This window comes from Pseudonaja textilis, chromosome 2 (assembly GCF_049901715.1).
Source record: "Pseudonaja textilis isolate UNSWEBS1 chromosome 2, rPseTex1.2, whole genome shotgun sequence".
In the NCBI taxonomy this organism is placed as follows: domain Eukaryota; kingdom Metazoa; phylum Chordata; class Lepidosauria; order Squamata; family Elapidae; genus Pseudonaja; species Pseudonaja textilis.
Genome location: NC_141991.1, coordinates 135,929,969 through 135,955,417, shown reverse-complemented (window position 1 = coordinate 135,955,417; position 25,449 = coordinate 135,929,969). Strand labels below are relative to the sequence as shown.

The 25,449-nt window shown below is 42.5% G+C and overlaps 1 protein-coding gene across 4 annotated transcripts in view; it reads left to right on the top strand.

The window, feature by feature from the left end:
* LOC113444883 (nuclear receptor subfamily 1 group D member 2-like) overlaps nt 1-25,128 on the top strand; it is a 62,767-nt gene extending 37,639 nt beyond the window's left edge. For 3 of the 4 annotated variants that reach the window (XM_087925394.1, XM_026713812.2, XM_087925395.1), the window contains exons 2-8: nt 12,389-12,679; nt 13,730-13,818; nt 15,015-15,159; nt 16,408-16,928; nt 18,499-18,684; nt 19,479-19,689; nt 21,939-25,128. In XM_087925394.1, the coding sequence (XP_087781520.1) occupies nt 12,389-12,679; nt 13,730-13,818; nt 15,015-15,159; nt 16,408-16,928; nt 18,499-18,684; nt 19,479-19,689; nt 21,939-22,135 (1,640 nt within the window). In that variant the 3' untranslated portion in view covers nt 22,136-25,128. Of the gene's footprint in view, nt 1-2,266; nt 2,579-12,388; nt 12,680-13,729; nt 13,819-15,014; nt 15,160-16,407; nt 16,929-18,498; nt 18,685-19,478; nt 19,690-21,938 lie in introns of those variants that run through there. The other variant, XM_087925396.1, reaches the window with a different exon arrangement.
* Nucleotides 25,129-25,449: the final 321 nt, after the last annotated feature.

Sequence of the window (25,449 nt, the reverse complement as noted above, 5' to 3'; positions counted from 1 at the left end):
CAATACTGCTTTCTAATCTCACTGCACCACCAGGGCTGTTAAGTAAAAATAATCTTACTGGTTGAACTGGATCTGTATGGAACTAGTACACTCATTTTTAGTTGAATGCAGGAGTCCTTAAACTTTTCAGCCCATCAATCTCTTCATGAAGTTTCAGATTGTTTATCAACCTCCAGTTATTGTATAAAAATACTTTAATTAATAGTACTGCAAATAATAACTCAATAACAGCAATAGATAATCCCATCCAGCCTTGGGAATTGATATTGACTACTTTGGGAAACCCTACTCTCATGGAATGCTGGGAGGGAATCTGGCTTGATGGTTACGAATACCATGTTAATTTTTCATCATATTTTGTCATGGAGGAGATGGGCAGAGAATGCAATTTAAATACCATTTTCAGAATTAGATACGGGTTGCTCAGATAACAGCTGAGATTGTGAACTAACAAAAAGTTGCAGTCTCCAAGCCTCTTTGGGCAGGGATTTCCAAACATGGCAACTTTAAGGCTTGTGGACTTCAACTCCCAGAATTCCTCAGCCACCCATGCTGGCTGCAGAATTCTGGGAATTGAAGTTCACAAGTCTTACAGTTGTCAGGTATGGAGACCCCCTGCTCTTGGATGTAGTGGTGAAGATAATGGCTTATAAACCAGGAGATCTGTGAGTTCTAGTCCTGCCATAGGCAAGAAAGCTGGCTGGGTGACTTTAACTTATCAGCCCAACTTCTCATAAGGTTATTGTTTTGGGGAAAAAGATAAGGGTTTGTTCACCACCTTGAATTACTTATGGAAAAAATGTGCACTGTTATTATCACTTCCTTGTGATCCCGTTGTGCCATTGGATTTCTTCCCATATTATTTTTTATATTGTCTGCCTATCAATATTTCCCTGCTTTCCCAATCTTTGGTTGCATCATTTAAATAATAATGCTAAACAACAATCTGATTTGAGAATTGTTTTTAATAACGAAATAATGGGATAAAAATTTTGTAAAATTTGACTTCTCAAGTTTGTTTTGATTCCTGATCATTACATGAATAGATTTCTTGGCAACCAATATAGAGCCACACAAGCTTTGAAGATGATTTGGAAGTGCTTCAGCCCTTGTGTCAACAGAGCAGTCAGTACTCTGTTACTTATTAAAGTGGTCTAGCTTTTTTCAGGCTTCTGTGTAATTCAAAAGTTGTTTTAAAAGTTGCAGATTTCTTAATTTCCAGGCCTGAAGATGGACTGATTCAGTGAGTAACAAATCCTAGAGTTGGGTTTGTGTGACATCTGAAATGGTTCTTCCAGATACTTTTCAAAACATTTTGGGATATTTTTCCCAACTTCCTAGTGTATTGCATAGTCAGGAATTTCCTAGTGGTATCCCATGCAAATATAACTAGGAATGATCCCATTTAACTTTTAGTAAGAATCAGACAAGCTTGGCTAGAAAGTACTACCACTTATTGGAACATATTCTATACAAGTAACAAATTACATCAGTTGAACCATGGCTTGTAGACTTAGATGACTACATTCTGACTTCAAACTCATACTATAATATATAGCCTATAGTGTGATATATGGACTCAACCTACTATTTTAGATTCGTACAAGTAATTTAGCTGGATTGCAAAACAGTGGGGGAAATGGGAGGTGACAGCTGAAATTAAAAAATTCTACCTCGAACGTATTCATTAAATAAGCGAATTCTTCTCGAGGGGGAGATACTGCTGCTTTAAGGAGCTCATTTTGCGAAACAATAAAGATATCAATATAACAAGCGAGTGTGTCCGTACATTGTGGCATCTGCCTACAACGTGGGGAAGCATCTGTTTCTTGGGATCGTGCAGTTCTCTGCAGCTGCTGTGCTATATCTTCGGCCCTGTTTGCACAACACACAGAACCACAAAACGAGGCAACCCCGTTTTAACCAAGTTAATTGATTACATAAGATATCACGAAGCGAATGCAAAAGCGCCTCTCTTTTGCTGAATTTCCACCCCCACCCCCCCCCCCAAAAAAAAATTCATTCCGGGATTCCACCTTCTGTGATATTTTTGGGTTCCTTCCTAGCCGTAATGAAATGTGCAAGTAAGCCTCCGAGGCGCGCCTGGGCTCTTCCCTTGTTCTCTCTCCTTTTGCATCCCGAGCGATTCAGGGCGAAAAAGCCCCCGCCTGCCATCGGAATGGCCTGCGCCGCCGAGCCACGTGAATCGTGAGTCAGGTGTCTCCTCGCTCCGCTTTGGCTCGACTCCAGCACGTTGCCTGTTCCCGACACTCGTTCAACGAGAGCGAGAGGAGGAGGACACGTGAGGCGCTGACCCGAATTTGCAGGCAAAGAAGAGCTGGGAACTGGAGCTATTTTTTTCTTTTTCTTTCTTCCTTTCGTTTTTTTTTTTTTTTTTTTGGCAACCTGCTCCCTCACCCGCAGTCCAAACTTTTCTCCAGCTATTGGCAGAGGCTAAAAATAACCAGCACTTAAAGCTTCTCCCTTGGCACTGACTCACCACAAACACTGGGACGGTTTTAAGTGGCGCCGTTGGCCTTGATTAACCCCACGCCCCAGCCCTGTTGCATAGGAGCGGGTCAGTACTGTGGTCTCTTGGCGGGGGGGAGAGGAGGAGGTGGTTTTAATAGGTCAGACTTGGTAAGGGGGTGAAAATGAGAGCAGCAAGTGCGGAGGGTGTGTGTGGGAGAGATTTGTTTACAAGGCTTTTTAAATTTATTTTTTAATGCAGTGGCTAGGGGTTAACTGGAATTGAGGACATGCACGTTAAAACTGCTAAAATCTCAACTAGGTCATCGCAGCCTTTGATGCTGCGGATCTCTTACTCCTCTAAGAGAAGATGGAGGGGGGGGACTCCATATGTGCTGTTTTGAAGATAGAAAATAAATCATGGTTTGCTTTCCTTCCCCTTTTGAGGACCTTGGCCAGTTAGGAACAGAAATCGGAGAAATTTCATCTACCCAGATGCATTTGAAGCAGCTGTTTGCTGCAAATAAAACGTGTCCCAAATACAAAACAGCCCATAAGCCATTAAGGTAGCTTTCCCTACCTGGACTCCATAAGGCCTGCCTGAAGACAGGATCTCTTCGAATGCCTGGACACGCAAACTCTCCAAAGGGCAGTGGATGAAGGTTTATTTTCAAGAAGATGCCATCAAGCCAAGCTCACCTCCTGGTCACTATAGGGCAGACCGGAGCCACATTCTGCCCTTTGGTTGTTCCTGTCTGACCCACAGGAAGTTAGTTGGAAATTAGAAATTAAATATAAATAAATGTACACCATGCATGCAAATAGAACTGCATTGCTTTTATTTTGAAGGTGTAGACATCTGCTGAGATGGCAGCACCTAATTAACCGTGGCTGCTATCCGAAACTAAGATGCAGCCTGGGTTAGTCCTTTAATGGGGAAGAGCTAGAGTTGTAGACTGAAGTAGGAAGTTGAAAAAAACTTATCAAAAGAAGATAGGGTCAAACCACTTGGTCATACTGCTAAAAAAAACCCTACATAGCAAGAGGAGAGCTCAGTTTGAAGTAATATTTCTCTCTTTTTCTTGTACACATACACACAAATTTCTCTGAGCTCAGTGTAAACCTGTCCCTTTTCCCCAGGCTGTTTTTATTTTTTTGTGTGTGTGTGTGGTTTCCTGTGATTTAAAATGCTTTTTTCATGCAGTATTATTTCCTCTGAAGAAAAGCAGGACGAAGGTTAAGTATCATTAATTCCATAGTAAGGACTTGATTTAGTATTGTACGTGCATTGTTTCCATAATAGAATGGATGGAATTTCATAAGGGCTCAACCTTCACTAAATTTTATGGCTGGGTTGTTTTTTTTAATTTGGGAAGTTTTTAAAAAGTAATTAAAAAAAAAGATTAAATGAAGTGAGTTTTTTTTAAAAAGATAGGAATATAAAGAAAAAATGTGCAAAAAGTAATAGAGGTATTTAAAGAACTTACATTGCATAGAATCACTTCTCATATCCAGCCCTTTTTGACTGGCAAATTCAAGTCTTTTAACTCAGTTATACCCTCTTTTCACTAAAAAGTGCACAAAAGGTTTCTGATATTTTATAAACTTGTCTAGCCTATCCTGATTTCCTTAGGGGATGATCTTTGAAAAACGGTGGGACCACATGACCATCTACTACTTTAGGATGTTGCATTCCATTGCAAAAGAGCATAGAGTCTCCCTTTATTGAAGTGAGCAGATATAGGTAGTCCTTCCCTTACGACCATTCATTTAGCAACTTTTCAAAGTTACAATGGCATTGAAAAAAGGGACTTGCAACCAATCCTGCGCAGCATCCCCCTAGTCATGTGTATCAAAGTAATTCAGGTGCTTGGCAACTGGCATGCATTTATGATAGTTGCAGTGGCAATCTTTCCAGACAGTTTCAGAAAAGGAATGGAGGAAGCTGGATTTGCTTAACCAAATGATTTATTTAACTGCAGTGATTTGCTTTACAGTTGTGGCAAAAATGGCCATAAAATTGGGCATGATTCACGTAACCATCTTATGATAGATAGATGGATGGATGAATGGATGGATGGATAGATAGATAAATAGAATACTTTATTGGTCAAGTGTGATTGGACACACAAGGAATTTGTCTTGCTGTAAATACTCCCAGTATACATAAAGAAAAGGTACATTCATTAAGAATCAAGAATCATAACATACAACATTTAATGATAGTCACAGGGTACAATCAACCATCAAATCATACAAGGAAACAGTCAATATAAATTGTAAGGATATAAGCAACAAAGTTACAGTCCTACAATCACACGTGGGAGGGGATGGGTGATAAGGAGTGATGAGAAGATTAACAGTAATAGTGTACACTTTGTAAACAGTTGAACAGTGTTGAGGGAATTATTTGTTTAGCAGAGTGATGGCTTTCGGGAAAAAACTGTTCTTGTATCTAGTCTGGTGTGCAGTACTCTATAGCAACGGTCACCAACCGGTGGGCCGCGGCCCACTGGTGGGCCGCGAGAAAATTTTGGTGGGCCCCAGAGAAATCTCATCCCCAGAGCACCCCTCCAAAGCAATTAATCCAGGCTGCGCAGAAAGAAGGCTGCACCGCCCACATGGCCCACAGGAACTCTCCCCGCCCACTCATTCCTCACCCGGTAAACTTGCCTGCTAAATTGCTATTTTTCCTTTTTTCCAACCATCATCTGTTTTGCTGTGCTGAGAGATTTAGATTAGCTAGGAAGCAGGAAATGGTTGAATTTCTTGCTTTCTAGTTAGTCTTTAGATCTTCGGCTCAGCACAGCTGAACCTCCCTTAGGACTGAGGGTTTGCTTGCAAGCAAATTCGTGCAGACTCATGGCAAGCAAATTTGAGAGACTGAGCTAGCTGATGGCAGATAGATCACTGAATGATTCTGTGAGAAAGTCAATCTGCCTGCTTTGCCTGATTTGGGGTAAAAGTTGCTCTTTTTTTATAAAAAATTCAATATTTATATAAATATTTACAATATTTACATACAAGCCATGCCCAGCCAGTCACATGACCACCAAGCCACACCCACAAATTAGGCCATGCCCACAGAACCGGTTAGTGGTCCCTGGGATCTAAAATTATGAGTTTGGTGGTCCCTGAAGTCCAAAAAGTTGGCAACCCCTACTCTATAGCGTCGTTTTGAGGAAAGGAGTTGAAATAGTTTATGTCCGGGATGTGAGGGGTCTGTAAATATTTTCACAGCCCTTTTTTTGACTGGTGCAGTATACAGGTCCTCGATGGAAGGCAGGTGGGTAGTAATTGTTTTTTCTGCAGTCCTAATTATCCTCTGAAGTCTGTGACTGTCCTGTTGGGTTGCAGAACCAAACGAGAGAGTTATAGAGGTGCAGATGATAGACTCAATAATTCCTCTGTAGAACTGTATCAGCAGCTCCTTGGGCAGTTTGAGCTTCCTGAGTTGGTGAAGAAAGAACATTCTTTGTTATGCTTTTTTGATGATGTTTTTGATGCTAGGTGTCCATTTTAGGTCACCTGATATAGTAGAACCTAGAAATTTGAAGGTCTCTACTGTTGATACTGTGTTGTCTAGTATTGTAAGAGGTGGTAGTATGGGAGGGTTCTTCTAAAGTCTACCACCATTTCTATGGTTTTGAGTGTGTTCAGTTCCAGATTGTTCCGGTTACACCACGAGGCAAGTTGTATAACCTCCTGTCTGTATGCAAATTCATCGTTGTCTCGAATGAGACCAATCACTCTTGTGTCATCAGCAAACTTCAGTATTTTAACAGATGGATCATTTGAGATGCAGTCATTGGTATATAGGGAAAAGAAAAGTGGAGATAGCACATAGCCTTGGGGGCTCCCTGTGCTGATTGTGCAGGTATCCGATGTGATTCCACCTAGCTTCACCTGCTGTTTCCTGTCTGTTAGGAAGCTTATGATCCACTTACAAGTGTGTTCAGGTACTGCTAGTTGGTTTAATTTACTTAGAAGAATGTCTGGAATGATGGTATTGAATGCTGAACTGAAGTCTAAAAAGAGGACCCTTATTTGGAGATTCAAGGTGTTGTAGGATGTAATGCAGAGCCATGTTAACAGGATCATCTATCGATCTATTTGCTCGGTATGCAAACTGCATGGGATCTAACAGCAGATCCGTGATGGTTTTCAGGTGGGACAGCACAAGCCTTTCAAAGATTTTCATAAGTACAGATGTTAGAGCAACTGGTCTGTAATCATTCAGTTCCTTGATGGAGGGCTTCTTTGGCACTGGGATGATGGTAGAACATTTGAAGCAGGAAGGAACATAGCACATCTCTAGTGATCTATTGAAGATTCAGGTGAAGACGGGGGCTAATTGGCCCGCACAGACTTTTAAGCAAGAAGGAGTTAACTTGTCTGGCCCTGGTGCTTTTCCTGGCTTCTGCCTGTGTAATAGATCTTGCACTTCTTTTTCTATGATCACCAGAGGTTGTGAGCCCAATGGATTGGGGCTAGTTGTGGGAAGCTTGGCAAAAATGGCCATAAAATTGGGCATGATTCACTTAACAACCATCTTACTTAGCAATGGAAATGGTTCCATTTGAGGTTGTAAGTCAAGGACTACCTCCCTCTCTGCAATGGCAGAATCCTAAGCAGTTGGTGCCTATGGTTTGCCCACTGTCTCTCAAACATTACTTTAGTAAAGAGTTTGAGGTAATTTCTGAGCAATGCTAGCGTTCTTCACCAAATCAAGTGATAAGCGTGTGGGAGCGGAAAAAAATATCTTGGATTTACCTAGGACTAAGATAATAGATTTATTCTCTTGTGCAAATGGTAGAAGAAAATTGGGAAAAAAATTGAGAAAAGAGGGAATTTTCATTTTCTCCCAGACTTCTCTAAAAAAAATTTTTTCAGGAAAAGTAAAAAATGATGGCAAGAATAAAAAGCCACCAATGAAATTTCTTTGGAATAATGAATGCAGTATCACAAAGTGCTTCTGGATTGCTATATCCTTTATTCCTTCCATATGTTTTCTATTCATTTATAATAAGTTTTATCTCAAATTCCAGAGTGCTAAATTTTCTCTAAATAGAGGACAAGTAGGGACAATTCAGCTCTCAGGCTGAAATGTGATCTGATTCCAGACTCTTCCCCCCTTCCAAGAATTCAGCTCCCAGGTTGCTTATGGGATTGTCTGCTGATAATATTTTAGTTTGGAGCTTGTTGGATCTGTTCTCCATTAGGCCTCAGAGGACATAATTTTGTTTTGTGATCTGTAGATGGTTTATTTCTGCCTTCATGGTTGCTGTTTTCTGGTTTGGCAAACTGACCAAATTAACAAAGCTGAGGTTTCTTAGGATTCTGCAGCTTATAGTTTCATTTGAGGCAAAAAATTAAAACATTTTAAAGTTTCCCTGTTTTTTTTTCCCAGGTGAAAAAAAACACCCCAACTGTTTTTTTCTCATAGCTTCAAAATTACTGAAAATGTTACGTCTCTGTTCTTGTGTTAGCATCTCTGGTGCTTCCAAAGTGATCCTTAGGCCTTCTCAGGATAAGGAACAATTTGCTTCCTTGATCACTGCAAACCTGACAATAAAATCAAGGGATACTTCATTAAAGCTGAGGCCAAGAGCTGTATTTCAGCTTTGTTATTGCTGAGCTTTCTCATTATTTGAGTTTACTGTTGTGTGTTTGAACCTAGTTGGGCCATCTTTCTAATCTAGGGAGGCTGAGTTCATGTAGGCTTGAGGCCAAAGCCGAAAGACTCCTGATGCCTCACAGCCGTCCTCTGAGCAAGTTCTCATTGGATACAAGGCCAGAATGGTTTTAAAGTTGGCAGCACTCACTGAGGCATGAGTGAATGGCTGCTGCCCTTTTAAGCCCCACCATCCCTGTGAAAATGGAAAAGAAAGGCTGTTTATTTTGGGAACATGTTTTTCAAGTCAGAGGTTTTGCAGGACAGAGTTGACTGGCCACAATTGGTCATGGAGACAGCTGACATCCCTTTGGTCAATGGGAAGATGAATGTGGAGAGGTTCACACGGACAAGTCCATTTCCAGATTTGCCTGGATTTCTTGTGGATGTGTTAAGCTTGGGCACAAGATTGGCTTCTGCTAAACCTCTGTGGCCCACTTCAGATAGGGGATAAGAAAAATTGTATTCAGAAAAATAACAAAACAATATGGCAGCTTATAGTGAAAGGGAGAGCAGTCTGAGGGGAGGGTCAAACTTTGGTAGAAAGGGCATATGTTTTGTTTCCCTGGTATCTCCATAATTGGGGAGGATCATGTTCTAGTTGATATGGAATATCTTACTAGGCTTAAACCTCGCAGAAATGCCTAGAGCATGCAATATTGGGCTGGATGGAGAAATGGTTAGATCTGTTCCTGTTCAGCCAGATTGAAATCTGGAGGCTTTTCAGAAGACTTGCTTTAACATGCTGTTAACCACTCCTTTGAGTAGGCAGGTAGGACAACCTAGCCAGATGCTGGGAATAATAGGTTTATACCACCTGTCACGATGCCCAGAAATTGGGTGGCAGGTGCAGGCTGAGGCAGGTGGATGTTCTGCTGCTGCTTAGTGCAGCACCTCCTGCACACCTCAAAGAGAGCTAAATCCGTGTTTAAAAACAATCTATCTGATAGCTCTCAGGCATGTTGCAGGTGAAGGGAGCAGTCAGCAAGTGAGCCGTGATTGACCAAGGAGGGCCGTTCTGACCTCACGACTGGCAGTGTCTGGAAAGAACCAGTAGAACATATAATAGTGAAAGGTTCCATGAAATAGCATTTATCACCATGGCACTGAGTGCTGCCGAGAATGGAGTAGGTACCTTCTCCCTACCCAGTTAGGACAACTTAAATGCAACTGTTCCGGTACTCATGTGAAAGTCTCACAAATAACAAAAAGAGAAAACAGTTAAAAATATGGCCATGCAAAGCCTACTTTTTGGCAAAAGTAGTGGAAAACCTGTAGTACGCACCCAATGTTGATAGACAGCTCACACCAAAAACAAAGTCTGTTTCCTGTTTTAAAGTGAACTGTACATTATAAGGCTAGGCCTTAAGATTTTAAAAAATACAAATCCAGCATGCTCTCAGAAAAGAACTAAGCCCTGTATTTTTAAGGAGAAGGTTTGACAAGCGCTATAAAAAAAAATACTGGTTAAGCAGAAGCCAGGTGTTCAGCTTTGCCTGCAGTTCAAGTCACATCCAACGATTAAAAGGGAAAAGTGAGGCCTGCAGCAGCCTAAAGGGATGGAGGCCTGAAGTTGGGCACACCCTAACTTGGGTATCAACAACTGCATCAACAGTGAACCTAAATACTGTGTTGGGAGAAGAGAGAAAATGCTACTTTAAAACAAGAGCAGAGAATGACAGAGATGCTTCTCTCAATCAACTGGAGATGAAACAAAAGCGATCTTGTGAACATATGTGTGCCCCCCCTCCCAAAAGTGGTTACTGGAGCTTGTTAGGCTACAGTTATGAGGAACTGAGGAATAGGCCTTAGGAGCACAGGTTAGCCTGCAAATCTGACCAGATATCCTTTAGCAGATAAGGGACTATCACCTGATGTGGCCCACTTTTAGTTGTGAGTTGACCTTCCCTAGTTAATTCCTTGTTTTGGCTGGATGTGTGTGCAAACTAGAGCTCCATCCTGACATTCCTCTATTTGCAACTTCATGACAAGCTGTTGCTTTGTTATTCAATAGTCTTAGATTGCTATCTAAAAATACGGAGCGATAATCCAGCCGTTTATAAATATTCCCTGGGAACCAGGGTGAAGGGCTCTGCCCTGAAGCAAAAGCAAGGCTGGCTTAGGTGCTGCTTTCTGGAATGACTTTCTGCAGAGCTCTGAGGTTTGGTTGTTTGCCTGTATGTGCCATTTGTTTGCCCTAGTTCTCTGCAGACTGGGCCTCTTGGGCCATGCTTCCTGCTGTTTCTCTGGCCTTGTCCAGCAGTCACATGGAGCCTGCATGCATTCAGCTGGTCGTTGGCTTTGTACCTTGAGTCATACTTGGCAACAAACACAGAACAGATCAGAGCCATGCCCCCGAAGTGATTTTTTTCAAGGTAAAAAAATAGGTGGGGGTGGGAATGATGATTTTGGGTGGTAATGACCTAATTCAAATCCAGTTTCCTAACTTCCTCCTCTCTGACATCCCCCTATAAAATTTGGCAGGTCAACCTGTTGGCAGAAAGAAGACTGGAAAAATGAAACACTTGTTTACTGGGGTCAAGAATAAAAAGAGTGGCCTTAAACCACGAGTGCCGAATAAATGCTCTTGTTGCAATTTAGCTGTGTGTATCTCCTCTACTACAGCTTGTAGTGTATGGCAGAGGTTCCTCTTGGGCAGAAAAGCTTGCCATCTGGGTACAGAGCAGAGTCTTTATTTTTGTTCCTGCTAGGACTGAGTGGCAGTTCGGTAGCACAAAGCCTAGACTCTGTTGGTGGCCTACTGTCTTTGTAGGAGAAATGGAGTCATCATTTTTCTCTGTTTCTGCAGCAGTGCCAGGCTTGGGGTGGGGGTTGTTTGTTGTTTGTTTGCCATTTCTAAATGGCAGCTGAGGGATAAGAAGAATCTGTTTGCTTTGTGGCTGTCTGTGCAGTTATTATTGCATTATCCTTATTATTATTTTTTTAAAAGAAACTAGGAAATGCAAGGAGGTTGAAAGTGAGAAGGTGCTGTGGCTTGACTGCTTACATCCCCATTCTACCCCCCACCCCCACCTCCCCCACAAGAGAGCTGTGAACAACTCACAGGAATTGCAAAATCAAGGCCTTGTCCGGAAGCACACTCTGATAATGTGAATGTAGATTCTTGACCTCTGTGTGTTCCAACTAAGAATGTCATTTATGTAGGCAGGCTGTTAAGGCCTGTGGAAATGCAACACAGCAGCGCCTGCATTTGTAGAAACTGCTTCCATCCTGTGTCTCTGCTCACTCACAGACAATGAGAGCTTCTAAGTGCCTGGATCCTCCCTCTCCTGCGGCCATCAAGAAGAAGAAAATGCAGTACGCAAAGCTAGGAAAGGAAGGTTCAGGTGTAGTTTGTTGCTGCTTGGAAATATCCTTCCCTCTGTCACATGTATGATCTTGTATTTCTTGAACGAGTGACCTAGAAATGCAGGTCTCCTTTCTTTCAACAGACTATTGGAAGCTTGCATAGCTTCTGACCCATCGAGTCAAACGCAACCTACCAGTCTTGTTTCAGAAACAACTTGCCTGCCTGCTTGCTCGGAATTGCAATGAAGGCAGGGAGGCCTCTGGTAGGCCAGCTGTAATATGTGCCTCACAGGTATTCGCTTTAGTCAGGCATAAATTGCGCAGGCCATGATCCAGTGGGATGATCAGATTGATGGTGGGTTAGTAGCAGCGTATCCCTCTATAAAGGGACTAACTTTATTTTGTTTGAAGTACGTGGCGTGGCTTGAGGCAAACCATGGTTGGAATTGTGTGAGTTAATCTGTGGAGTATGGGTAGCATCATCCTTGGACAGGATATGGGTTCAGTGGCTCTTTATCTTTCCCAAATGTGTGCCCTTGCAGAGATTTTCAGCCAGAACACTGACTTGGAAGGCAGCCATTTTTTTTTTTGGCAGATTCTTAATCCCTCTGCAGTGCCATCCATAGTACCTGGTTGTCAGCTACACCAGACCAGGAATCAACTCTTCAGGAAGGATAAAACTACTTTTAGATTGGCTATAATAACTAGAATCTTGTAAGTCTGATTGTGCTGTACCTCCTCCTCCTCCTCTTCCTTATACTTCAGTAAATTAGGGAGTTTTCTGTCTGACCTGCTTCCAAATGCTATTTCATTGTTCTGGACTTTAAACAACGTTTCAGTCCCTTTTGCCTAGGTAAATAGTTCCTGCATATCTCCACCAAAGTCATCTTTCTTACTCTGCACTGGGTAAATTTCCTCTCCCTTCTCATGCACCAGGTGGCGTGATCCTTTATGTGGGTTCAACAGCTGGCTCCAGCCCCACTCCAGGCAGCCCTCCCAGTGGATACCTGGTGTCTTCACCCCAACACTCGCTGCCATCCTCGTTAGAAGAACTGACCCTGACCGAGATTGGAGCCATCAAGCCTCAGCAGGCCAGCTCCCCCTCTTCACCCAAGGTGGCCTTCCAGTTTCCTGAAGGGATCTGCTACCCCAGCAAGGGCCAGCTCCCCCCAACACCAAATAAGGTGCCTGCCGCCAAGCAGAATGGAGCCACCAGCACTTTCACAAGTAAGTGACTCTCCCACATACACCTCCTCTTCTCAGTTTAGTTTAGGTGGTATGACATAATAATCATTGTTTCTGTACGGACGTGGGATCTAGATAGAAAGACCAACAACTGTTAATTCTCCTTGAAAGTGACTCTTGGGGTTGTTTTTTTTTGGTGTGTGTGTGTGTGCACACATTTTCTGACTTAATCAAATGTTGAAAATAAATGTTGAAAATTGTTCAAAATAATCTTGCAAAAAAGTGAACCATTAGAGAGGGCATAGATCTCTGCCCAGTCCCTTGAAATTTCAAAAGCTCACCTTATTGGAAGCATAGCACTATTGTTTTATTTACAGTAGCTTTTTGCAAGGTTCCCATGCAGTACTAAGCTGTGTTGTGGTTTGGTCCCTTGTGATAGTTACAATGGTGAATCATGGCTTTTGAATTTTGAGTTCTACTGAATGTGAGAGGTGAATTTAGTCATTGGTGAGTTAGTCAGTAAAACATGTTTAAATGTGCAGTAATCCAACGTGCAAAATCTTTCTGTACAGGTGTGCATGTGACCGATGTGATTTCCATTTTAAATAAAGTTCAGATGGTTTCCATTCTGATGGAGCTAATCTGGCACGCTCAGCCTTTCCCATACTGTTAGCCTCCCAAGCATGCTGAACTTCCATTCCCATAATCCTGTGGTAATAAAGGCATGCTGACTGGGATTATAGGAGTTAACTTTTATTATTTCTGGAGGACAGCAAATTGAGGGAAACCCAAGGGTCCCTTTTCCAAAAGGCAACTGGATTTCCTTGGGTTTTTTTTCTTGGAAAACGTTTCGTTCTGAACCGAAGCAGCTTCTTGGATGTGACGTGAATCATTTTCAGAGAAAAAGAAGAAGAAAACCCAGCTGCCTTTTGGAAAAAGCACCTTGGGGGCAACCATGACCTGGATGATTGAGAATCTCTACAGACAATTTAGGGAAAGTTACACCAGTGGGCTGGGTCAGAGAAGAGGGAGGTTGGATCAGAAACCTGGACCTGGCAGGGAATTAAGATCAGTTCCTCTCTTCTTTTGCAGAGACCGGTGGGATGGTGTTGCTTTGCAAAGTCTGTGGAGACATTGCTTCAGGCTTCCACTACGGGGTTCATGCTTGTGAAGGATGTAAGGTAGGTTCATCCCCTTGCTTTCTTTCTCTTTTGTTTGTTTCTATTATGACAAGACTGTAGAAGGTTTAAAAACATCTTTGTTTATAAATAGTTCACATTGAAACGCTCAGGATCGATTGGTTGATTACGTGCCCTGAAGTGTGGTGGTGTCAATTTTTAGTGACCATGTAGATGGGTTTTCTCCAGGATGGCCTTTCCCTAATCTGGCCCTTCAGGTCTCCCTATGTACCCATTACCACCACAGTTTGAGTCCATCAACCTTGATGCTGCTTATCCTTTTCTTATCTTTCTTGCTACCTTGCCCAGCATATAAGTTTCCAAAGTATGTTAATTTGAATTGGTCACTTCAGTCTGCCCTGTAAACTCTGGGTAGTTTTATTTGATGATCCACAAGTTTGTTTTATTAGCTATCCATTGATGTTCTCAGGAGCCTTTCCAATGCTAGTGTTCAAAAGAGTCAATTATCCTGTTTTTTCAAAGTCCAAAATATTTAGGATACTTAATATAAAATCCTACACTGGCAGGCCTATTGGTGGCATGTGCAACCTGAATCGAAACAGGGTTTTGGTTTCAATCCCAGGCTAAAGAGAAATTACTTTAGTTAATGGATTCTCCATCAACACGCATATTTCTTTAATTTATTAATCCACAAGTTGGATTCTACACTGGCTGTTTGGTTTCTCTAAAATAAGAACTACAGTACCAATAATTCTCAATTTATGGCCACAACTGGATTCAGAATTTCCATTGGTAAAGCAGTAGCACTGTGCCAGTATCCTCCAGTCTTCCAGCAATTCAGTTGACAAAACAAGGAATGTTTCGGTCATGTATTTTCTTCCAAGTAGCTAGCAGAGATCTCCAAACTTGGCAACTTTAAGGCTTGTGGACTTAAACTCATAGCTGGCTGAGGAATTCTGGGAGTTGAAGTCCACAAGTCTTAAAGCTGTCAAGTTTGAGGACTCTGAGCTAGAGCCTATCAACTTCTTAGTTGTTTAGTTGACTCCCTGGAATCCAAGGGAAGACAAACCAGTTTTTGTCTCCTTAGATACCTTCATCCAGCATTCAGAAAAAAGGCATGAGGGATACTCCAAAGCTGACACCAGAATAGAAATCTGAAAACCAGTAGACTCATTTGACACGTGTCCATTCGTTAGCTCACCTCCCTTCTCCTCACTCTTCTTTCCTGGGGCCTTCAGGGTTTTTTCCGCCGGAGCATCCAGCAGAACATCAACTACAAGATGTGTGTGAAGAATGAAAACTGCATGATCATGCGTATGAATCGCAACCGCTGCCAGCATTGCCGCTTCAAGAAATGTCTGGCGGTGGGGATGTCAAGAGATGGTAAGCATCTGGGTAGGGTTGGTCTCTCCTTTGCAGCAGCATGGCTCTGTAACTAAAGGCTTGAAGGCATTTATGATGAATTCATTTGAATGGCAGTCTATAGTCATGAATGTTTGCTTCATGATCAGGCTTTGGGCATTTTTTTTTTTCAAGCGCATTAGAATTCACTGGCTAACACTGAGAGCCATTCAAGTGGATTCTCTTTTCTTGAACAGCTCCCGAGACAGACGACATGAAGCAGGAGAAGGCAACGTGCTCCCGTTTCCATCCTTGGAATGGAAAACCGGCTCAGCTCCCTCCTCCCATGTCCCCAAATCGCACTGCCCAAATTTAGCTACTGAATTTTGGCAGAACGATTTGTTTTGAAGCACTTCAGTGATGGAAATGAGAAACCTGCCTCCTGTTCCTCCCTTTCCCCAGTGTTATAAAATACAGCGGTCCCCAGCTCTGGGAAGGCTGTTCACCCCTTTTTGAAGGAACAATAACTTGGTAGTTGCCATTGCTTGAAATGATTGGGAAACGTCAGGGAGCGGTAAGGAAACAAGCAAAGGCCGGGCTGATAGCAAGGCATGCTTTGCTGTTCGTGTATTTAGAGGGATAAAAGCTTAGTCCCATCTCTTGGCCTGCAGTGCTGCCTCTGCAGTCATTCTCCCACAAGGGTACAATGTCAGCAAATGCTTGGTTGATAAATGAAACCCTGGGCTGATTAATGCTTTTGTGTCAGAATTTGCAAAGCAGGAGAGAACGATGGGGAAGAGCCGCTTGCATGCAGAGACCAAGCAGTGTCCTTTGATTAATGGCACAGTGCCTCTCCCAAGTACATGACCCAGAGGCCTGAGAATCTGCGTATAATTTTGGCTTTGTGGCGGCCCTGCTGGTTTGGGAAGCAGGGTTGGATCTTCCCTCTCGTTGTTGGAGAAGAATGAACAAAGACAAAGTGCTTTGCCACCACCTCCTAAATTGGGGAAGACAACCATGTTGTACATTTGTGTGCCTCAGAGAATTTGCGTGGGCTTCCCTGAGCGTCATCATTTTCGTATTAAGTGACGTTTACGAATTGTGCCATTTTCCTTATTTCCCCAGCTAGAGATGCCACCTGCGGTACTGTCATATTAGGGTGCAGCTTCTCTTTCTGTAGGGCTAGGACACAGAAGAAGGTTCTGCCTGTTCAGTTATTTTATTGCTGCTTGTTACTGCTTAATGTCTCCCTGACCCTCAGATTGTCACGCTCCTTTTCCCCTTCCACAGCTGTGCGTTTTGGGCGCATCCCTAAGCGAGAGAAGCAGCGCCTGTTGGATGAGATGCAAAGCTATATGAACAGCCTGAATGAGGTCCCCATGGATGTGGGCCTGAGCTCTGAGGCGGATGCTCCACCCAGCCCTAACACCCAGGAAGAGGAAGCAATAAACACCATCTCCAGGGCTTACCATGACATCTTCCTCAGTGGGCAGGACCGTCTGGGCAGGCGTAGTAGCTCCCCAGGGGCCGAGGCTGCCCCTTTGACCAACTACAACGAACAGCCGCAGCTGAATCATTCCCTGGGTTATGGGCAATACGAATCAGCCACTCTTCGCCTCTCCAGCTACAGCCCTCAAGAACCGTCCTGTTATGTTGACAACAGTCCCTCGTGCTATGGCAATGAGATCTTCCAGACCCAGCAGGCCAATTATCTGCAAAATGCTGGATGCTACCCATCCTTTGATTTTGGTTATTCTGAAGAAAATGCCCAGAGGAGCTGTCCATGGCGGGGAACCAGCAGAAGAGGCATTGTAAGTAGGCCAGACTTATACTGGGGAGTGGTGGCTGGGGATGGGGAGAGATCCGCCTGCATACAGGCAGCTTTCTTGAAATAATCGCTCTGCACACACCCTTTGGAACTATTTCCTGCAAACGATCATGGGAAATAGTAGGGGATGACTGATGCCATCTTGTCCCAGAGAATCTCTGTTCAACCAGAACTCAGCCAAAAAGCAGCTGTAATAGTAAGACACTCTGGTGTCCCTGCTGGTTATGCTTGAGCCACATTGTGTTTCTTTCCAGAAGTTTAAAGCCTCAGATATTACAATTGAGAAAAGCCTGCAGAGCGCTGATTTGGGTCTGCTTCCTTAGATACCTGATTTAAAAGATCAGCTTTGCCAATAGAAAAACGATTTCCAAATCCTTGACCTCCCTCTGCTGTATAGTATTGGTAGTGCAGTGGAAATAAGAAAGCAAACCAAACAGGCTTGTATCTGGATTGGCAGAACAAGCTGGCCTAGTATCTGTGGTTCCCATTGCCAGTTCCCATCTTTGCCCCTGCTTTAAGTCAGGAATGACTCTTGCTCTTCTAATTTTTAAAAACATGAACCCCAGGATTGAATAGTAAAAGGCGTGCCCTCCAGATGGAATGGCTATGTCCAGATCAGACGGTACAAGGTAAAGAGCTGTGTGCCACAAGCAGTTGCCACCACAAATGTAAAATAGCCTCGGGTGTTGGCAAATTATGCAATTGTTCGTGGCTCTTAGGCTTACCAAGGAAAGTAAGAAATAAAACCCACAAATGCGGTGTTTTCTCTTAAATCATCTGCATGAAAAACTCTAGTGTTTTCTTTTTTGAACAATTTTTTGAGCCAATCCATTGTTTTTATAAAAGCATTTTGGCCACTTCTCAAATACAGTTTAAAAATGACAATTAGTTGTTGATGGCAGGTCCACATTGGCAAGCTACAGAGTTTACTGCTAAAACTGTTTGAAATGGTGGCACGTGGAAGGGTTTTCAAGTGAAGAATGGCAAATGGATCCCTTTTACCTTCCAGCAATGTTTTCTAGTAATCCAAGATATTTTTTAAAATATTTTCATTCCATGTGTGTGGTGGGGGGGGAGAGGGAAGGAGGGGAGAGAGAGTGATTGAGAGAGAAAGAGAGAGAGAGAGAGAGGAAGAGAGAGAGGGAGAGAAAGAGAAAGTAAGAGAGAGAGAGGAAGAGAGAGAGAGAAAGAGAGAATATGTGTGTGTGTGTTTTGGAAATAGCCTTGACTGCAAGGGGGGCTGGAATTACAAATATTCTTTTTTCCAAAAGAATAGCCAGTGAGGCAAATTACCCTTTTATCATTCTTCTCTCTCCCTCTCCTCGTATCCCTTTACCAATTCTGTCCTTTCATTATATCTGGATGCGCCTTTGTAGTGAAACTAGTTTACTATGTATTCTAATAACAAAGCCACCCTGTTTATGTGTTGCGAGAACAAACAACTTTTAAAAGTATTAAATAATTACCGTTGGAGTGTTAAAATGGATCGTTTGCATTGAGCTTTGCTTGACCAAACATAACCTCTTTCTTACCAATCTCTTTGTGGCATCTAGGCGTGTCCTCTGAATGCCACCCCTTATTGTGGCAGTGGCAAGAGCAGCCAGCAAGTGTGGGAAGAGTTCTTACAATGCTTCACACCAGCTGTCAAGGAGGTGGTCGAGTTTGCCAAGAGCATCCCGGGCTTCCAGTCACTCTGCCAACAGGATCAAGTCATGCTCCTCAAAGCAGGCACTTTCCAGGTCAGCGCTGCGTGCGTCCTTTCTGTGGGCAGCCCCCCCCAAAAAAAAGTCTGTGCAAAAAACGATTGATGCAACCTTAGTTAGCCTCAAGTTCTTTTCTGCGCTGCAACAGTGTTCAGCATGAATTTTTTGATTTGGAGAGAAACTTATGAGGGCACAGAGCAAGAATGAGGAAGCACGATGATACGGCTCTTTTTGGGATAGGTTTGTTTTCCACAGTCTCAAGGGTTATGAAATTGCTTTTTAATTGTCAAATAGTTTTGCTATCATCTGGAGAACATAACTCTTGCTGGCAAGGCTTCATGGGAGCTGAAGCTGAGACCTCCCTGCAGACTGCATCCTTGTTGCTTTTAATATTGGAACAGGGAGTTTTTCTTTACAAGTAGGGCATTCTCTCCTCAGAATTTGGAACGCTTTCCAAATAGCATTCTTGTGTTCCAGGAGTTGCCCAACTGTGGAAAACAAGCAAGTAAGGACAAGAAAGTTGAACCTACAAATCTTTGTCAATTTTATACTTGGACTGGATTACCGGTTAGGCCTTGGCTTGCTCCCAAAAGATGTAAACAGCACGCATGTTAGATGCCGCCTCACTTTTCCAGGCTGGGCACACACACCCCCTCCCCCCCAAATTTTTTTTTGTGGTTCTTCAAATGCAGATGAAAACAAGCTTGCTCTGGGAAATTATGAGTCGCTCGTTGTTTCTTCATTCAGTCGAGAATGTGTTTGAGTCAAAAAAACAACAACCGGGTGTCTTTGCTTAAAGTGACCCTGTTCCACCATTCGTCCTTTCCTAGGTGCTGATGGTGCGTTTTTCCACCCTCTTCAGTCCCAAGGAGAAGAAAGTAACATTTCTGAGTGGAGAAACATACTCCCTCGGCAGTCTGCGTTCCATGGGCATGGGCTCTCTACTGGATGCCATGTTTGAGTTCAGCGAGAAGCTCAGTTCCTTGGGGTTGGATGCACAGGAGATGGCCCTCTTCATGGCGGTAGTCCTCGTCTCAGCAGGTGGGTGTCAGCTTTGTTGCAGTGATACAAGCAGATTAAGGCTTTGGATAATGATACGGACTTGTTGCAAGAGCTCTGGTAATCTTTGCTAAAGGCCTTTTTCCCTCTCTGTAAACCTGTGTTGGAGGCCGTACAGGTAGTCCTCGACTTAACAACCGTTCATTTAGTGATCAAAGTTACAACAGCACTGAAAGAAGTGACTTACGACCACTTATGACTGTTAACTTTGTCGCTTGTATGCTTATAATTTACATTGACTGTTTCCTCGTATGATTTGATTGCTTGTTGTACCCTATGACTATTATTAAGAGTTGTACCGTATGATTCTTGACTCTTGATGAATGTATCTTTTCTTTTATGTACACTGAGAGCATTTGCACCAAGACAAATCCCTTGTGTGTCCAATCACACTTGGCCAATAAAGAATTTGATTCAATTCAATTCTATTCTGTTCTGTTCTATTCTATTCTATTCTATTCTATTCTATTCTATTCTATTCTATTCTATTCTATTCTATTCTATTCTATACCAAATCCTGATTCTAATTCTAATTCTATTCTAAACAACTGTCCTGCTCAGTAATGGAAATTTTGGGCTCAATAGTGGTCCTAAGTCAAGGACTACCTGCCTTCTGGAGGATCTCGTAGGTGGAGTTTGTCTTGCCAGTAAGGTCATTTCTGTAACCAAAACAGAATGGAACCCAATTTGGTATGATGGAAGAAGCCTACAAAAGGAAGGATGAATTAAGAAATAAATTCAGTTGGAGTCTGGGGAGAAAAAAACAATCCCCCAGTGCATCCCAGCAGTAGGGGCAATTAAGCTGCTTTTTGGGGTTTTTTGGACATTTTCTGATGAAAGATTTAAGTAATTCACATAAAGAAAAGTCAACATAGGGACTTACAGGCAGGTTCTAATGGCTTCGGCATTTAGAAATGTGGATGCGATTGTGATTATGCTAAAGCTATAATCACAAGATGCAAGATTACATTTCTTAGGATTCTGCTAAAATTCCTCTTGCCTAGTGAGCAAGAAAGTGTGTGAGAAATACCTATTGAAATTTCAGAAGTCCCAACAAGTATTAAGTTTATCAGAAGAGTCTATTCTGTCCTTTCTGTGCATCTTGAAGAAACAGATTGATCATGAAGGGTCAAAAACAGTACAATGCAATATAATATAATTAGATATACTGTGTAATTCTAGTTACGTTCCATGCATGCGTATACACTGTATTGCGCATCATCTTATGTAGAACTCAAATCACTTTCCATTTTGCATTTTATATATTTGATAATAGCAGGATCTTTCCAATAGCTGTGTTTGATACTGACAGTCTAGTGAAATAGTGCAAGTAGTCCTTGATTTATGACTGATCAATTAATGATTATTTGAAGTTACGACAGAAAAGCTACTTACAACCTGTTCTTATAGTTACAATTGCTATCTCCCCCTCCTCCTTGGTTAAGTGATCAGATTTTGGGCGCTTGGCCAAATTACAATTGGTTGCAGTGGCCCATGGTCATGTGACTGTGATTTTTACTGGTTTTCAGCAAAAATGCCACTTGGATATGCAGGATTCATTTAAGGACTATGTGGTTGGCTTAACGACCATTTGATTTATTTAACGACCATGATGACTCACTTTATGACAATGTCACAATGGTTATAAAATTGAGTTTAGTCATGTGGCAACTCGACTTATAACTGCAATGACATACAACTGCAATTCTAGGTTCCATTTTGCTCATAAATTGAGGACTATAAGTGGTTTAATTCTCCCTAATACAGGTAGTCCTTTACTTACAACAGTTCATTTAGTGACCATTCAAAGTTACAATGGCACTGAAAAAGTGACTTATGACCATTTTTTACACGACCATTGCGGTATCCTCATGGTCACATGATCAAAATTCAGACACTTGGCAACTGGCTCATATTTATGACCATTGCCGTATCCTGGGGTCATGTGAACACTTTTTGCAACTTTTTGACAAGCAAAGTCAGCGGGGAAGCCAGATTTATTTAACTATGGAGGTACTAAGTTAACACCTGCAATGATTCACTTAACAACTGGGGCAAAAACTGCCGTGCTTAGCAACAGAAATTTTGGGCTCAACTGTGGTTGTAAGTTGAGGACTACACCTGTACGTTGTCTTTTTTTCTTTTTTTTCAAGACAGCTAAACCCACCCCCTCTTTTTAATGTCTTCTTTATTCCTCTTAATTTTTAACACGTTTGTTTTGGTTTTCCCAGATCGCTCTGGGATCTCCGATGTGGATGCTGTCGAAATTCTTCAGGAGACTTTAATCCGGGCCTTGAGAACTCTAGTAACCAAGAAGCATCCCGATGACTCCACGCTTTTCCCCAAGCTGCTTCTCCGTCTCCCCGACTTGAGAACTCTCAACAAGCAGCATTCAGAGAAACCTCTTGCCTTCTGGATCAACCCTTAATTCCAGCCCATCGATCTCATAAAGCTCCTAAGACTTTCAAGGAGAGGAAACACACACACAAAAGAATCCACCATCAAGTAAATTTACTGCAGCGGACTTAAATGTTGCTCTTTGGGAAATGACGGTAATGATGAAATAAGAGGTGTAGAAAGGATACGACAAAGGCAGGAAGGCCCTGGCCCCTGGCCGCTTGTTGGAGTAGATCCAGTGAGGAGAGAAATGGGATAAAGGAGGAAGGATGCATTTCCCAGATAGCGCTCTCCACAGCACAATGCAGACTGAAGATCATTTACATGCCAAGAGAGATCAGGCAAACAAACTGGACACATCCGTTGTTTCTAAACTGGTGTGGGTGTGTATACACACGCATGCATATATTCACACATATATTTCCATACGGTGTTGTTTTTGAGGCTCTACCCTGTATATAAAAGCACCAGCTACATTGTACATAACAGTAATCTTTTGAGGGTGGGGCAAATGTAGGACCACCTGGTAAGGCAGTTACTCCCAAACCCAGCTTAATCTGCGCACTAGTGTAGCCCCAATCTCAAAACTCTTTTTTTTCCCCCCTTTTCCTTTGTTAGCCTCTGTTCCCTTGCTGCTGTTCTCAGAAAGTATGTATGTGTGTTTGTGTACACGCACACCCACGAAAGAGATTTTACTAAGTAGATGGTCTCATCAAATAGGAACTAGAACTACTCAAGTTTTCCACCCCCCACCTCATCTCGGCAACCGATTAAGCAAAAGCCCCCATTCTCTGTCATCTTGTCAGGTATGAGTGCCTAGGTAAAATACAAAAAGGTCTTCCACCAGTTCATGGCGGATTTGGTCTCCGTTCTCTGTTTGCGCCTATAGCAAATTAAAGAGAGGCTGTAATGGAGGAGAAAAGCTATGGAGATAATGTCAATTGATTGGAAGTCTAGTTTCTCAGCAAGTGATAGGGACTTGATGGTTGTTGGAGCCACAGGTAGCCCTCGACTTACAGCAGTTCATTTAGTGACCGAAGTTAGAACAGCCCTGAAAAAGAGTGACTTAGGATCATTTTGCACACGACCATTGCAGCAGCAGCATGGTCACATGATCAAAATTCAGATGCTTGGCAACTGGTTCATATTTATGACGGCTGCAGGATTCTCGGGTCCTGTAATCCTCTTTTGTGACCTTTTGACAAGCAAAGTCAATAGGGAAGCCAGATTCCCTTCACAACCACGTGGCTATCTTTAACAGCTGCAGTGATTCACTGAATAACGGTGGCAAGAAAGGTGGTAAAACGGGGCAAAATTCACTTAACAAATGTCTTAACAGCAGAAATTTGGGACTCCGTTGTGGTCGTAAGTTGAGGACTACCTGCACTGGAAGAGAGAAAGAGATTTGGATTAGCCGGTCTTCCTTCCAACTCTGTAAGGTTCAGCCTTAAGGAAGAAAGGGCCTATAACACTCCGAAGACTTTTCTGCTCAGGCTTTTCTGATTACTTCTTGGCTTTGGTGCTTTTTTATATGTTCCCTTTAAAGGGTGAAGTTTGAGATATTTTATCCTAGAAACCCTCGGCCTCTCATTTCAATTCCAGATCCCATTCCTTTTTTAAGGATGGGGCCAAGAATCCCAAGCACTCTCCAAGTTGCCTTTCTTATTCTATTCAGCACTGTCTTTTATTTTAGATTTCCCATAGAAATCCAGAATTTATTGGCTAATTCTCAGTCCACTCATCAGTAGACTGCCTTCCTTGGGGAGTGATGTGTTCTTTGCACTTTATATTACTTTTTTTTTTTTTAAGCAACCAGATTCTGTGCCAAGCAATGTGTAAATTATGACCTGAGTAAATTATTCAACTTAAACAGATGCCATATTTGTTTATTTTGTATAATTTATTCTGCTTCCACTAGTATGGACAGTGAGGATGAAGGTGGCACTGGAAGCTATGTTGAATGCTGAAGTTTCATCCTCTCTAAAAATCTCTAAAAATTCTGCTATGTTTTTTTCTGGATTTCTGAGACTGTACATCACAATGGCACATCAGCGTCTCGAGCAACATGTATGTGGTTAGGAGCACCAAAGGGTCACGTGGGTGTGTAGATTCAATTGCACTCTCTGGATTTTTTTTTATTATTATGGTTATTTATGCCCGATTGTGACACAGCATGGAGAAATGGCTCTGATGTGTATTTGGGGCTTTGGATTTCGCTGAAGCCCAACCTTGAAAGAATAGAAAACGTGTTTTCCCACGACAAATAGAAACAGAATGAAAGCAGAGATGTTCAGGATGCTAACTTCTATAACCCCAAATTCTGTGCCCACGAACAAGATGGAACTGCGGGATGCATGGATTTAATTAGAGTGCTTGAGCGCTCTTAGCCCTTGAGTACCTAGGAACTATTTTCCCCCATATCGAATTACAGATTTAAAAGAAGAAGCCGACCTGTTGGGATGTTTTTAAAAGACTTGGAGATGACAAAAAAAAAAAAAGAGAGAGAGAGAGAGAGATGGGGTGGGGTGGGGATCCTGGACTCCCTTTTCTCTCCAGTAGGATCTCCCAGTGTCCCTGTCTGGTTGTGGTCAGCCCTGCCTGGTTCTCTACATTGATATACGACAGGCTTTCCATCCCATTTACAGGAGTTCTCATAGCATGTTTGAATCACCCTCCTGTTGCATGATGTGGGGAGTATTTGGTGTTCTTTGCAGGGTGGGAGGGACACTTGCTGCTGCTGTTCAACACTGCTTTGAAATGAAACCAAACGTTGCACTTTTTCTTAGAGATGTATGTAGGAACGAAGAGTCCCCTCCCTGAATTGAAGTATATTTGCTGCAATGGGAAAATGGAGAGGGGTTTATTTGCTGCTGCTGCTGCTGCTGCTGCTACTGCTACTGCTGGGAGTCCAAAAGACTCGTTAAAAGATGCTGGCAAGGCAGAGAAAAGAGAGAATTTATTTTTTGTCTAAAATTGAAGTGCAATAAATAAATGAAAAAGAGAAATAAAATAAATATTTGCTAACAGTACAAGCTTTCTGTCCTTCTTGTCGTCAGGAGTTAGGATTGTGTCCAAAAAAAAAGGCCTGGAATTACGGAGAAACTTCCTAACAGTGAGGACAATTAACCAGTGGAACAGCTTGCCTGCAGAAGTCCTTTTATCACTGGAGGTTTTTAAGAAAAGACTGGATAGCCAGTTGTATAGAGTCTCCTGCTTGAGCAGGGGACAAACGAATTCTGATGCTCGAAGGACAAGTAATGACGGAGGCCCAGTATTTGTCTTTGCTATGAAAAGCAGTTCCTTTGTCCAGCATTCTGGAATGTGTATTTGTAACATGTATGCACT